Below are 14,958 nucleotides of genomic sequence, written 5' to 3' on the forward strand. Positions count from 1 at the left end.
GTGATTAATGAGGTTAGATGTTCTTAGTGGCTATTTGTATTGCTGTAGCAGCTGCAAAGTGTTATGCACTGAGAGCCTTGGGTGCTGCATGCGAGCAAGGTGAGATATCCAGCTTGGGGGTAACTCACCTTGGAAAGGAGTTTAGGAGCCAGGATGCTAAATTTACTATAGTGATTTTAAAATAGGTCTAAAGTAAATCCACAAGGTTCCTGCTTGTAGGTTGGGATGTTTTATCCATTGCACACAGTGCTTCACACCTTAGTTCTGTCTTGGCAAGTACAGAGTATATTTGTGTACCTCACATACAAAAGGTGAATGAGGACATCATCCCAGCTCTGTTCTAGCTGAGGGTGCAAGGGACCTCTTCTTGAGCTCATCACATTATCTCCTCTTGGGTGACTGAGTTTGAATGCAGACATTTGTCCTTGTCCTTCTTTTGTTGATTCTCTCCCGTGCCAGCACAACCATTGTCCATGTCCCCATGGAGACCCATCAGAGGAGCCCTCAAAAGTGACCCACAGCTTCATTAGTGACTCCATTGTCTCATCCATCTCCATGAACTTAACAACAAATATCCAGGCTGGATAGTCAGCTCCTCTGCTAACTGGCTGCAACTCTCTCCATACAGCACCATGAACAACCAAATCTATGTTTAGGGCCACTGGAATTTAAGTGGTGCAAGTATAGACCTTCACTTTTAGCCTTTCAATGGGCTGAATAAAAAAAATAAAAAAACAGACCAACCAACCAACCAAGGGGGGAGTTGAAGTAGGGGAAAGAGAGAAATTAATAAAGCTGCAATTTGCAGTCTTGAAAGGGAATCATCAAGCTCAAAATTCAATTTTTTGTTTGGGAGGAGGGCTTTGGCAGAACCACAATGTTTTTATCCCCAGGGAAATTTTAAAGTATTACTCAGTTCTAGACCAGCCACAAGCTCAATATGCAAAGCTGGATTTCACCCAGTCCCAGAGTTCTGACAACGCTTGTCTGTGGAGTCTGGATGTGCCTCTGTATTTAGCACCACTGAGGGGAGGTGGCACAGCTTGCCCCACCCATTTACACCACTGGCTCCGAGGTTTGCTGCCCTGTGGCTTGGCCCCTGAACAGTTGACTCCAGGTTCTCCCTGCAGAGACACAGCTTTGAGAGAGATAAGCAGGAGAAAATGGGGTGTCTGAGCACCTGGAAGAGCAGCTGGAAGTGAGGAAAACACCTTATGGTCATTACCAGACTCTGGCTGCTGGTGTGTGATGAGGCTTGCTGGATTAGTCCCTGGTTGTCCACAATTCGTGCTTGGAAAGGTTCTGCCCTGCAGTGACTATCCTCCTCTCTCACTGAAAGGAACAGGAAAAGGCTGAAGCAAAGGGTGTGCAAATTGCATGCTCTGGGGCTCCCTGCACATTCACCTAACTCCTGCCTTTTCCTCTCCCACCCACGTCACCCACCTGCAGTCCCTCCTAACTGGTGTGTGCTGGGAAAGGCCTTTGGATGGAAGGTGATCCTGCAGTATTTACAGCCAACACTACACCTCCAAGCAAGCCCCAGTGCTCAGAGGGCCCCACAGCACAAGGCAGAATGACTGGGGAGCTGTCACAGAGACTCTTGGCTGCAGGCAGCTTCCCCATCCATGCAGGACACACAAATCCTGCTGTTCCACTTGTACACCACCAGCCAAGATGTATAACCACCCATCTACTGAACAGCATCCAGATGAACCAGCCAGCCTTGTGCAACACATAATAAGCCAAGAACCACCTGGAAAAGGTTGTATTTAAAACAAAATTCTTTAATAGTTTGTACTATAAAGACACAAATTAGTGCTTGACTGCAGCATGAATAACAAATTAAACATATTAAATATTTCAAAGCTACTCTGCTTTGGAAAACAAGATATGCTGATACATATAAGCCTAATGTTAGTTACCAGCTGGTTTGGTAGGAATAGTCAGCTCAGTGTATCAAAATTGTCAATAAACATTTTTCTTAATGTAGCTGTGTTCTACAAGTCAACTGCTACTCATCTGTCACAGTGTTATCTATCTGCAACAATGCATTGAACTTCAGGAAGAGAAACCCACATATTGGAACTCAGTGTCCATGTTAGAAAGTTTGGTCACCTCATGAACAGGAGATTTCATGTCCACTCCAGGTGGACAGATGGTGTTTGATCAGACTGTAACATCATTGGTGAATTAAGCTGAGATCAACAATAAACATGAAACAGTCAACATCAATTTGGAAAACCAAGAGAAAAATTTGTTTCTCTTCAGTTGAAGGAGTAACAACTGCTTATGCTGCCTGAAACCCTCTCTCCCAAAATCTAGGGAGCAACAGTATATACAAACAAAGTTCTTCCACAGCTTTAATGTAGAAAACATTTTGGTACATAACATGCTATGAGCCATTTTATTCAGCACTGTCTTTGGAGAAACATATATATGTTCTAGAGCTTTGGGGACAGAAGGAGGAATCTAAGATTGTGCTTATATCTATTCCCGTGGACAAATAAGCAAAAGACCCTTTATCTTTGAATTTTTAAAAATCTTAACAATCTGCTCTTAAACATCAGGCAGATTAAATTTGTGTGATGTATGTAAAAAAAAAATAATTGTAGGCACTGGTTTAGGGTCTCACATGAACTCTGAACTCGGTTCTTAAATCTACAATTGCATACTTAGTCTAACCAAAACAATTTCAACAAGTAAAATGGGAGAGTTCTGCAGTAAAGTAAGAGGTTCAGACGGTTCAGACATCAAACCTGTTTCTCAACTGTACATACAAATCCCTCTGTCCCCAGCCCTGTTTAGAGTATCTGGCTGGGAGCTCCAATAAGGGCGCTCCACACAAAGTGCTTGCTTGACTGCTGCGCCCTCACACTGCCTGCCACTGAACCACACAACACAAAATAAACACCTCCTGTACAGCTAAATCCCTCACCCAGCTTTCAAAGCCTGGAAAGATGCAACAGCATCAGGAAGGTAGGTAGTCAGGCTCAAGTTTGAGTCAGAGGCAGACATGTATTGGATAACTAACTGGAAAGCCACTAAAAATGGCGCTATGATTTCTGCAGAAGGAGAATTTTAAACAAAAGTTGCCATTCACCTACCAAAGACTTTGTCTTACAAAACTCAGAAGAAACCACAGCCCCAGCTCTCAGAAAAGCCTTGCAACAACGAGATCAGGCACTTGGCAGCTGCAGGCAGTTGTGCGTGAGAAACTGAACAAAGAAACCCAAAACCAATTTTAATAGTTACACAGGATGTTCTCTGTCTTTAGGTTACAGGCTCTCAAAGTTGGCAGAGGACATTCCAGAAAGGTCAGAAATATATTCATTCATGTACAAAACAATCTGTGTCATGCTCCATCCTCATAAAACAGCCCCTAAGTCATCTACAATGAACTGAATGTAACAGAAACTACGTAACTTCTGTGATGAAGAGAGCAGAGTCAACATGGAAAGTTAAATGTATAAATAGCAAAACATTCAAGTATCTAAAGTGCAGATACCAGGAGGGTAGTTGACGTAATACTACAGGATTCTGTGCTTAATCTTTTGTTATTCTCTTTTTGCGTAAGATTTCTTAATCTCCTTCTGGCTTTGCTCTGCTCATGTGTAATAAAGACTCCATCATTTATCCCTCTTCATGATGAAGTCTCACAACCAAAGAGCACTTTGCAGTTAAAGCCTCTGACTGCCTACTTATAAAGTGCAGATGGGGTTTAAAGTAAACTGAAAGTTTTACCTGAATATATTAATCTATATTACGGGGCACACATTCCCCCAAAATGGATGTGTTCCCAAATTCTGATGTCTACTAAAGAAAACAGCAGTGCTGCTCCATTACAGCTCCTCTGACTGAGCAGTGCTGTACTGAATTGTTTCACTACCTGCTATTAAAATGTGTAATATATCCACAGAGAGAAACAGGTTTTAAAAACGGTATTACTGAAATTCTTGAATGCAGATTAAACAAGGTGATAGTGACTGTGAGAAACACTGATGGTATTGGGAGGATTTTCTGTTGCTGAGATTCATGTGGACGTGCTTGCTGAAAGACATTCAGCTGCTTGAAATGAGGTGTTAGAAGCAAATCCATGATGGCCAAAAGAATCAGCTGTATTTCAAATCATACAATTCAGCTTTATCCAAGCAAGACAGCACAGGACAGGATTAAAAGAGAATTAAAACTAATCATAGAGCAGTATTTTCCACTATATCCCTCCCAAAAGATTTCACCGACCTGTCTGAAGTCCTCCTACTCAAATCTCTCTAAAGCAGCCAGACTTACACAAAGATGAGCAGCAGACTGAGCACAAGCTGTAAGTGACAGACACCAAACAAGTGAGGATGTTTACAAGGAGAGAACAGAGTCAGCCACAAATCAATACAACACTTGCCAATCCCAGGGGCTGCAGGGTCTAAAGCTGCTCTGATGTGCACACATTCAGGCAAATGTAAATTAAGGGCACAGGTATGGTGCAATACATGACAGAGGTAGACTGGCAAGTGGTAACACTGCATATTCCAACTCTGACTAGGGGGCAGTTTTTGAACATTCACGGGCAGCACATCAGCCCTGTGTTAACAGAAAAACCATTATGAACCATTAGTTACCTGAAGATAACTAATACTGCTAGCCAACAACATGGCCTTCAAAACATGGATGAGATTCCTCCTCACATTTTCAGTTCTGGAGAATGCATGTCTTGAGCTGCATCCAAAAAAATCTAAATTCCCAGAATAAGATATGAGTTTGATCTGTACTGCGAGAGTAATTTTGAAGTTTTTCCTCTTATTTCCAAGAAAGAATTTTTCAGCTCACAGACTGCAGAGCTACTCTTGCTGCTCACCTGTGTCAAATTGATGGTTGTATGGTGGCAGATTTCCTGGTTCTTCATAGATATAAGGAATAGAAGAGTTCATTGCTATCAAGTGTGTCAAAGATATCCTGTAGAATTCATATCAAACGACACCTGCTACTTCCATAATTGTCTTTAAAGTAGCTGCTGTCTGAATCCTACTCAAAAAATAGGATCCCACATGACTTGCTAAGAAGTAGGGCAAGAAAAATGTGGGATATACTGCTCTAAGCAACATTGTCACACAAGTGATATAAATTAAAAGCAATTAATAGACATTTAACACATTACAGGAATAAGAATGTACGTCTTTCCAGGCACTAGAAAAGGCAGTCTGAATTTCAGTGATACCCAGTTAAAACTGGCTTGTCATTTTCAATATCACTCACAAGATCAGTAAGGCAGTCAAACCAAAGCACCCATGATTTTAGATTATTTATGTGGAGAAGGATACACAGGTAAATTACATTCTTCAGGGTCTAATATAACCTGGTGAAGGAAAGGCTGCTGGCAAGGTGGTAGAGGTGTGCATGTTTTTGGTCATTTGGAATGTAGGAAGAAGCCAATTTGCATATTTTTTTTTTGAAAGAAAAAAACATCAATGACAAACAATACATGAATGAAAAACAGCAGTATAAAATTAATATATAAGCTTTTCCAACTTTTTTTTTTTAAATCCTGACAATTCAACAAGTTCTGGAATCCCTCCATCATAGACTTCCTAGTTCCAAATGTGTAGAAGAATCAACCAATTTCTTTAAAGTCTACCATTGTAGAGATGCCTGATCAATACGAAAGTGGCTTTTCAAGACACTCTGGTTCTTGCAATTGCTAAAATAAACAGAGCCCCCAGATCCTTCAGTAACAAAACTAAGGCCACTAAAATAAAAGCTTTTTTCATAGCCACAAAAATAATATCATACCTAGCAGATGTAACAAGTGACTGTTGATATGTCTTGCTGCTGCACTGCTTCTCTTAAAGCTTATGAACACATGAAAACATACTAAATAAGAAAATGGGATACAGTGTGCAGAAAAATGCTTGAGAAAGCCTGGAGGTGAACAGGCAGGCACTTATTTTTCAAGCTACATTTTTGAAACAGTTCTCAAATCTCTTTACAAAAAATATGCCTTCTGGATAATTAAAGACACCTGATCCATAACAGCTTTTTATTAGCTCTCTGTTAGTTCTGCTAATTTCTTTCAGTCTGAAGAACACTCAAATTTCCCAACACAGATGCTGACCTTGTCTATGGAACTGGAGCCTACTGATACCAAAGCTGTTCTAAAATTACCCTTCAGGTGTCTTTATAGGGGTGTACAGGTTGAGATGCACTGCTATCAGCACATGCTTAAAACTCATTGAACTCACTTCAAGGTTAAATATCTTTTTCCAGCCCAGAGTCTGGGTTATTTGATCTCAAGTTCCAGGTTCACCACATAACAGAAGCCACATTTTTATTTGGAGGTTCACATCAGTAGGAGAGTTACTGATGGATGTGAAAGATGCAGAGAAACTGCAACAGAGAAAAAGACCTTAAAGGGAGGAGACTATTTTAGTCAGCACTGATTGTTCAATAGTCAGGACTCTGAAACCTGGGAGACAGCTTTACAGCTACATTACCATCCTTTGCTGCTGTGAGCACTTTGTAAATCAACACAGAATGGAATTTTGGATCAGTCTGAGCGTTTCCCTTTTTTTCTTCATGGCAAGAAGGATAAATCCCTCAGAGCATCAAAAGCAGACAAAAATTGCATAGAATGGCAGCAAGTAGGCACAGAGATAGCCTCTGTTAGTTGCCCCAAAATCAAGAGCATCAAAACCACAGCCTTCATATGAGGTATATTTTGAGAAACTGTGTTAGTTTAATATTTTCTTTACATTTACTTATTAACTTTCATCAGCTGGGTATTATAAAAATTGCAGAAAACAGGGTTTGTCTCCCCCATTAATCCCTTAAATTTGGTTTTAAAAAGTGGTCAGCTTTCTCACAGACCAAGGACGTGATAGATTAAAAGCAAGCAAAGCACTGCCACTGTATTCGGGGATATCCTCAACCTCAGTCTTGTTCTTTACTCCTACTTCAAAGTTTCTGAATAAGAAGATGCTTCTGAAAGTCAGACCCATATTTAAGACTTGTAAAATAAGAGAAAGATTAATTCAAAGCTGAACTGGAGCACATCTAAGGTGTTTGTCAATCATTTGATTCCATTGTATGAATGGGAAATGGGAAGTTAAAGAAAGGGATAGAAAAGGAAGGTATGTAAATAACAATTACAAAAAAAATGAAAAAGAGTGTTTCTTATGTTTCTACAGCCACTGTACAGTTTTGTGATGAAACACTGGTGAAACAAATTAGGAATTGGGTTTCCAGACACAAGAAGAAACACCTATAAGGCTTCACACCATTGCAGTGTCTTCTGCTGGTCACACTTTGGAACATCCTCCATAACGAACCTCTCAGTTGGACTAAAGAGAAAACGGAAGCTTGGTACAAAATTAACCAAATGGCACAGGTATCCCAACCATTTTGCTTAAAATATAAATTGCAAAGGAGGCTCTGGAAAAGCAAGGTAGAATAAAGGCCTAAATCAACCATTACATACTTCATTAATTGTATAAAAGTGCAAGGTTATAGTAGTTTGGGTTAAGCATTCAGTTCACTATAGCCCACACAAATGCTTAGCCTGGCCATCAATGGCCTGGTTTTGTCATTCAGTTACTAGTATTAGTTTATACCACAGAAAGAGCAAAAACTGAATGAAAAAACATATGCAATCCACTTCAAAAATGGTTAGTTTTCTGTGACCAGCACGAAATATTACATCAATATCATCCGCTATACAATATATACATAAAACCTTTGTGTCTTAATCTTTGTTTTAACAACTTAGAATAAAGCTGTACTAAGTGCTATTTCCCTAGTGTGCCAGCTCTTTGCTCTGTTCCTGGCCTCGTAGCACAGAGAAGTCCTTTAATAGCAATGGTTCTTGGATTGATCCAAAATTTTGACACTTCAGCCAGAGTAACTGTTGAAATGCTTTATTCAGCCAGGCCAGGTGATCGTGTGTGGCTGCCCAGGGCTCAGTCAAAGGTTCTTGGGTGGCTCCACAAGAAGAACAGGCCATATTCCAAAAACAAACTGTCAAAAGAAAAATAGGAATAGGGGAAGGATTCCTTGGAATATTATATTTCAAACACTATTAAACATAATCTAATGATAGGATGAAAGAGGAATGACTTTAAAACAAAAGAAAGTAAGTTCATATTGGATATTAAGAAGAAATTCTTTATTTTGAGGGTGGTGAGGCACTGGCACAGGTTGCCCAGAGATGTTCCACCCCTGGAAATGTTTGAGGCCAGGTTGGAATAACCTGGGGGCTCTGAGTAACCTGCTCTAGTGGAAGGTGTCCCTTCATGTGGCAGGGGGGGCTGAAACTAGATAATCATTGAGGTCTCTTCCAACCCAAACCATTCTGTGATTCTACAAAAAATTTCAACTGCATTTCTTGGGATGTAAGCAGAAGTCAGACAGTATCCTAAGAGGCATAACTATTGAGCCCCACCAAAAGTTGAAAGCACAAGACATACCAAATGTGCATTAATAAACACAAAATACTGCTTGCTTACCTTCACCTTTGGCCTGTGTTTCAGGAAAAGTGTCCTTGTATATAAACTGAGGAGAAGGAAAAAAGCATGCTTAAAATTTCAAGTATAAGACAACATATAAAATAAGGATGTCCTGATCCCAGTTTTAGCTTCCAGCTGGAAAAGAATTGTTTCTGTGATTACAGAGCTACCCATTCTGCCTAGATTCAGTCAATATAGGAGATGTTAACTTAGAGTAAGTCCCCCTGTAGTAGACTGATCAGCAAAATAATTTACTCAATCACCTATGTGAGGAGAAAAAAGGAAACCCTGAGAGGGGAAAAAAAAAAAAAAATTAAATAGGGGCTGGAGCCTGTCATTTTAGAAGGATGAAATTAAATCAGGGTACCACAAAATATAGCAGATGTTAAATGGGGGGAAAAAACCAGCATAGCTTGATTCTATATGTTATTTTTGTTCTTAGACACTTTCTCCTCTCAGTAGATCTTTTCCTGTGAATGACCTCAGTTTTTTTTAAGTGGTAATGCCACTTTGTGGTATGTGGAAAAAACCTTGCCTATGCTTGATTCCTGCAAGGAATTTTCTTTAAAATATTGCCTCAAGCTCTTTAGGGGGGAAGATAACCTGTAAACCAAAATGAAGCAACTGTTCTCCATCTATCTTGACACATTCAATAATGTATGTATGTATATATACATTTACATGTGTGTAGGTAAATATGTTTGCATATATATACACACATAAATGTAACTAAAAGCTATCAGATCACCTAATGGAAATGTACTTATTTTCCTTGCATGTTCCTTTTATTAGGTATTTTAACATCTGAAAAAAAAAAGGTGAATACCATGTTATATGTAGAAAAATTGATATGTAACCAAGTTTTCTCAACTACATAGGATGTATATGTATAAAAGGCATTCTCTTTGTTATGGGCTACGTGGTAAAATATTATTTCATTAGATGACAAACAAACTGCAGAAATCCTTCACAGATTTCAGCTTATATTCTATTCTTGCCCCATCTGTTCCACTAGATGGTGGTACAGAGCAAAAATGAGACAAAAATCTGCTAGCTCCAGAGTTGCTAAATTACATTCTTGTTTAAGTCTCTTCCTCAAACTAATACCCTGCCCTTTTGGGAACAGATCCACTAAATTACTTCAGCCATCACCCTCCTGCACTACAGCAGGATGCCTGCTGATTTTCAGGAGTGACAGTGCCTATCAAAAGATTTGTTAAGTTCCTAAATTTAAACATGTTTAAGTACTTCAGGACTGCTTCTCAAGAACAGACAGGTATTAATGGCTTACATTCTGAAATTAATATACTGTCAAATAGTTTTGGTTTAACTGCCACAGGGTCCACATTTCTGAATTAATTTTTTTTGAAGAACTATGGCTATTTAAAGACTAGTGACTACATTTTGAAGAATATAGATTAGAGTTTTTAGAACAGTTACAAAGAGGAAAGAAAACTGCACAGCAGTTTAATAAATCATTTTCCTGCTCTTCAGGATGGTACAACATTCTGAAGTACATCTGAACCTCAGAAAACTCATAAGAGCTCTGTGAACATCCAGTTTAGGAAACATTTCTTACCTTAGCAGGATATGAAGGTAAGAACCAAGGCCTGTGAGAATATGCCACCATGCATGGAATTGTGTCACAGCTCCCACCACAGGAGGCATCTTCTCTCGTAATGCTCTGAAAGAAAGAAACACCATGCAATGGAATATCTTTGCCCAGCTAAGCAATCTCAAAGCACCAAGTTGGATTGTCAGATCACATGTTATCGTTTCCATATCTCAGGCATGTGCTTGACAGGTGAGGGTTCCCGGAGTCAGGCTTTCACAGCAGGTGAGGAGCAGCAGTTATACTTCACACTGCCAGTACAGAGAGATACCAGCAAACTGCCTTTCTTACACATTTAAGGAAAACAGACATTTCTTCACATGATGAGTGATCTATTACTTCTGGACTCAAATTTCAGGGAATATATTTATGGCATCCCACAGTCCCAAATGAATTCTACTATTCTCCTCCCCAAAACCCTGTGAACTACTGTCCATAGGATGAAATGCTGAGTTTAAGGTCCAAGAGAAGAAATGAGATTTATCAGACATCATCACTTTAAATCTGGCAATCACACCACCCATGCTGCAGGTCCATGGAAGTTCAACTTGCCTCTCTGTTGGACTCTAAAACAGGGACAAAATGGGTGTTTAGTGAGGACGTAATTAAAGCAGAGGATCTGAAATACTCCACCAACACAAATTACAAATTTGTAATTTGTAATTATGGGGTGTGAGCAACTTGGGAAGGGGCTAAGGGATGAAGATAAAGAAATAAAGAGAAGAAACTACATTGCTCCTACTACATTTCTCCTGTTCACTAGGCTTCTGCAGATAATGCCTATTTTGGTGGATGGTGGAGGAACTGTTTGCATCTGCTGTTCTTTTCATTTGCACTTTAATTTCACTTGTCAAAACAAAAAATGGAAAACAACGATTGCATGTGTTAAGGAAGGAAAATCTGCAGCTCCTGGAATATGTCCTTACTGCTTGATATTACAGTGCTTGGTCCAAAGCTCCCGAGTCACAAATATTAGCACAGAGCTTCAACTGAGTCAGCCCAGCACTGACACAGTGGAACATGCAGACTGGTAGCCCAGCACAACTTCCAAGCCTTTGGATGGTAGGAAATTTGAAAGCTCAAATTCAATTGTGTGGTTCCAACCAGAGAAACTGAGTGCTACAGATTTTTTGTTATTGTATTTTTTTTTTTTAAATAAGCTGCAGATTTAATGAAAAATGGAACAAAACCCCCTGAATCAAAACTCAGTTTTGAACTTTAAACAGAGAAGGTAGGTGGATGATTCACAAGTTAGACCTTCAGAGAATAAAGAATTTCAAGGAATTGAAATGTATTTTCTCCAAAGGTTCAAATTATAATACCTCCTGGAGAAATCCAAGGCTCTGCAGATGTCTGATTAAAGCTAGTAAACAAGCACTTTTTTTTTCCAGCACCATGACCAAACAAGTATTACAGCAAAGACACTAACCTTTTTTTGTCCTTATGAAATGAGGATGGAAAAAAGTGCCTCAGCAGCTGGTGTAATTTTTGGGTCTAGGAACCAGTTCAAAAGCCCCATGGACACACAGCAGCTTAGCAGGTTTGGTGAACTGGGGGTTTTGATCTCACCAGTGATGTGAGGCAGCTGCAAAAATCAACCCTGATGCCAATATTTGCAAAGTAAATGTAAACCCAGCCACTTTTGCTTCCAATAACTACTCTATCCCATCTATCTCATTTGTATCAAGCACTCCTTGGGATGAAGATCATGTATTATATTAACTTTAAAAATGTTTTGTTGGAAATAACTTTCAGTTGGCTCAACCTAGGACAGGGATTCTGGCAGAGCCAGAAGGGATGGAAAACTTTAGACTTCTTTACAGCACACTGTTATTTGGCTCTGACAAACCAGCCTACTAGGACAATCTGTACAACACAGACTCTGTGGCATAACTGTGTTTCAGATTGTCAAAAATGTATTTTTATGGGTGCTGGAGTTAACCTTTCCACCTCCTCCAGCTTGCTGAGCAACATGGGAATTGCAGCTAACTGCTGTTTATTGATAACATGGTTATTGTAATAGATATTTCTTGAACAGTAGTAGCAGTAGTTCTGCATGTCTTCTTTAACATGCAGAATTACTGTCTTTGATATTTCCCTGTGAAATGGCAATTGCAGAAACTCAAAAAACCCCAAACAAGCAGGATAAAAACACATTCAGACGAAACCAAGTGTGAGTAGCAGGCTTTAGTCACAGATCCTCAAAATTACTTCAGTGACATTATTTCCTCACAATTTAATTTGAGGTTAAAGAGAAATAACAAAAAATAAGTGGTTAAAAAAAAGTTTAAAAGCCCCAGGTTGAGTGCTGACTCTAGTCATGAGCGATCTGCATAAAATCTCATGGATGTTTTTTAGGCAACAAACCATACAGACATTGAGATGGACTTGAATATGCACCTCAGAAAGAATCCAGTCTTTATACTTAAAGGCTATTAAGAGCTACCCAGACAAGTGAAAAAGCTCACCTCAATTTATCACAGAAAATGTTGTCCACATTCCAGAGAAAAAATCCCATTAAAAATACAGTTAAAGATGTATAGCCCAGACCTCTAAGCCATGGGTATACCCTAGAGAGAGAAATAATGCAAAGTTCATTTCAGAATGCTTTAAGATACAATAACATACAATAACATACTAGTATATACTACACTAAATACGTGCAACATACAGAAATGCTGTTATACATAAATAAAATTCTTTATCAATTTGGTTTTTGCCCCAAAAGAAAAAAATACCAACTTCAAATTACATCTGTTTAAATATTGTATTTTACTCAGCCCCTCTCCTGATCTCATATTCTCCAAGACTGTTCTTTTACTTCTATAATAATAATTGTTTTCCTAATTTCACACTCCTAGAACAAAACTAAAAAGTGGGAAAACTAACTTTGGTTAAAAGGTACTAATTCCTCAGTCCCATGTATATTCTTTTATAAAAAAAAAAAAAAAAAAAAAAGAAGAGGGTCTTTGGCAAGAGATGATATCCCTATACTAGGGAATTTGTATAAATATGGTCTTTCAAAATTATTCTTTTGTGAATATGGACCACCATGACCACTAACCAAATGAATGGTATTAAACTCCGGCACTTTTATGATCATCTTTGAATTGAATACTATTGCGAATAGAAAAAAGTCTAGTTAATTTGGGGAGAAAAAAAGTCTTATTTAAGATATGGAAAACACTGAAGAATCAAATGCAAGAAAGTGCATCACTAATAAATTTACTTTCCCTATCTAAATTCAAGTTGGACCTTGAAAATCTAAACTTCCTACATGGAAGGCTCCTTTCCCATTAATAAGGCAAGTGCAAAAGCAAACCCAAATGTGAAAGGCTGCCATGAAATACTGTTCAAGCTGTTTTTAAGCATTATGAACCCACAGTTGGGATTCTGCGTTAAAACACATTCCTGAGCTTCTTTTTCCTCCACTGTGTGTGTTACAGCATATTTCAGAGCTGTGAGCACTGGGAACCAAAATGTGCAAAACAAAACAGGTAGCTTGCCCTGTGGAGGAAGCTCTAACCAGATAAAAGCTGTACATATTCACAAATTCACTGCTGATATAAACTAGCAAAATTATTATTTGTTTAGTCTAGTAAATGCTTGGAGCACCATGCAGTACATGGCAATGACTACACTGTAATATTACCCCCTCAGTGCTCCAGAGACATAAGCAAGACCATGATATCACAGAGCACTAAATGGTATATTAAACATGCTAGTAATTAGGTAATTATAGCTGGAATTGTTGAGGAATAAACAGTGGTGTTTTGTGAAGGAATCAGCTGGCATCACTTATTTACAGGGAACATGCTTTGTGAACAGAGAATAACATTTGCCCAGTTGTAATCTTGGGAAGAAAGCATTTCTAAGAAAGAGATGAAGAGTTGGGGGGGGAACAGGAAGGAGGAGGAACAACTGGTGAGGACAGGATGAAGTAGTAGCCTGGAAAGAAAAACACGCTGTTCTTTGGGATTTTCACTCTAATCTCAGAGTGACTTCAAGGCTGCACTAAGAAATATGAGTGATAGGAAGTGAAGTAAGAAAAAAACAAGCAGAAATCAAGGTCAGTGTGTAAGCTGGAAGTGGCTTGGCCAAGTGCTAGCACTACTCATGGAAACACAGAAATATGTTCTAGCAGTGCAGAGAAGGTAAACGTAAGTGTGCTTGGGGATGAATTTTAGAGAAAAGAGAGGGTACCTTCAGGTTGGCAGAGCTTCTCTAGCAGAACTAATTTAAAATTAGTAGTAGTTTAGTTAAAATTTAGAAGCACTTTAAACCTACTTCTCTCCCCATCCCAAATTTCTACCCAGTTTGCATAATAACACCAACGGGGGAAATAAGTCTTTGTGGGGTACTGTTGCAATGAAGTGATCAAGCTAATTAAGAATATACACTTCAAGCCTCCAAAACTGAAGCAAAAAAGTAGGTGGAACTTCAGAGACAGACTTTGCTGGAGCAAAACAATGGGTGATACTTTGGGATGGAAGGTGGTGATGTTATTGATAGAGACAGAAGACCATGAAATGCTTCAGAAATAATGAGAATGCATAACTTTGTGGAATTTACAGTAGTAGAAAAGTAGCAGGCCCAAGAGTTTGTCTACACAGACAAAAATAAATTTAATCTAAAATACTAGAACTGTTCTAAATCTTTGAATAAGAACAAAATTAAAATTACTTCAATTTGATTCAATTTAGTTCCCCTTGGAGGTGAATTAATGTAGTATCACTTAAGATCTCTAGGCGAGGATTAAAATTTCCAGTCCACAGGTTTGAAAAGTGCCTTTAAATTGATGATTGTTTCTAAAGCTGCAACACACTATCAGTTTTAAGTTCTTCTTGCTTAATAAAA

The 14,958-nt window shown here is 38.8% G+C and overlaps 1 protein-coding gene across 1 annotated transcript in view; it reads right to left on the reverse strand.

The window, feature by feature from the left end:
• Positions 1-1,763: 1,763 nt before the first annotated feature.
• The window catches only part of ACER3 (alkaline ceramidase 3), a 54,198-nt gene continuing 41,003 nt past the window's right edge, over positions 1,764-14,958 (reverse strand). The window contains exons 8-11 of the mRNA XM_015639452.3: positions 12,570-12,671; positions 10,069-10,173; positions 8,490-8,535; positions 1,764-8,001 (exon numbers count right to left, since the gene is read on the reverse strand). Coding sequence (XP_015494938.1) covers positions 7,948-8,001; positions 8,490-8,535; positions 10,069-10,173; positions 12,570-12,671 — 307 coding nt within the window. The 3' untranslated portion in view covers positions 1,764-7,947. The remainder of the gene's footprint in view (positions 8,002-8,489; positions 8,536-10,068; positions 10,174-12,569; positions 12,672-14,958) is intronic.

The sequence above is a fragment of the Parus major genome, chromosome 1 (genome assembly GCF_001522545.3).
Source record: "Parus major isolate Abel chromosome 1, Parus_major1.1, whole genome shotgun sequence".
NCBI classification, from domain to species: Eukaryota; Metazoa; Chordata; class Aves; order Passeriformes; family Paridae; genus Parus; species Parus major.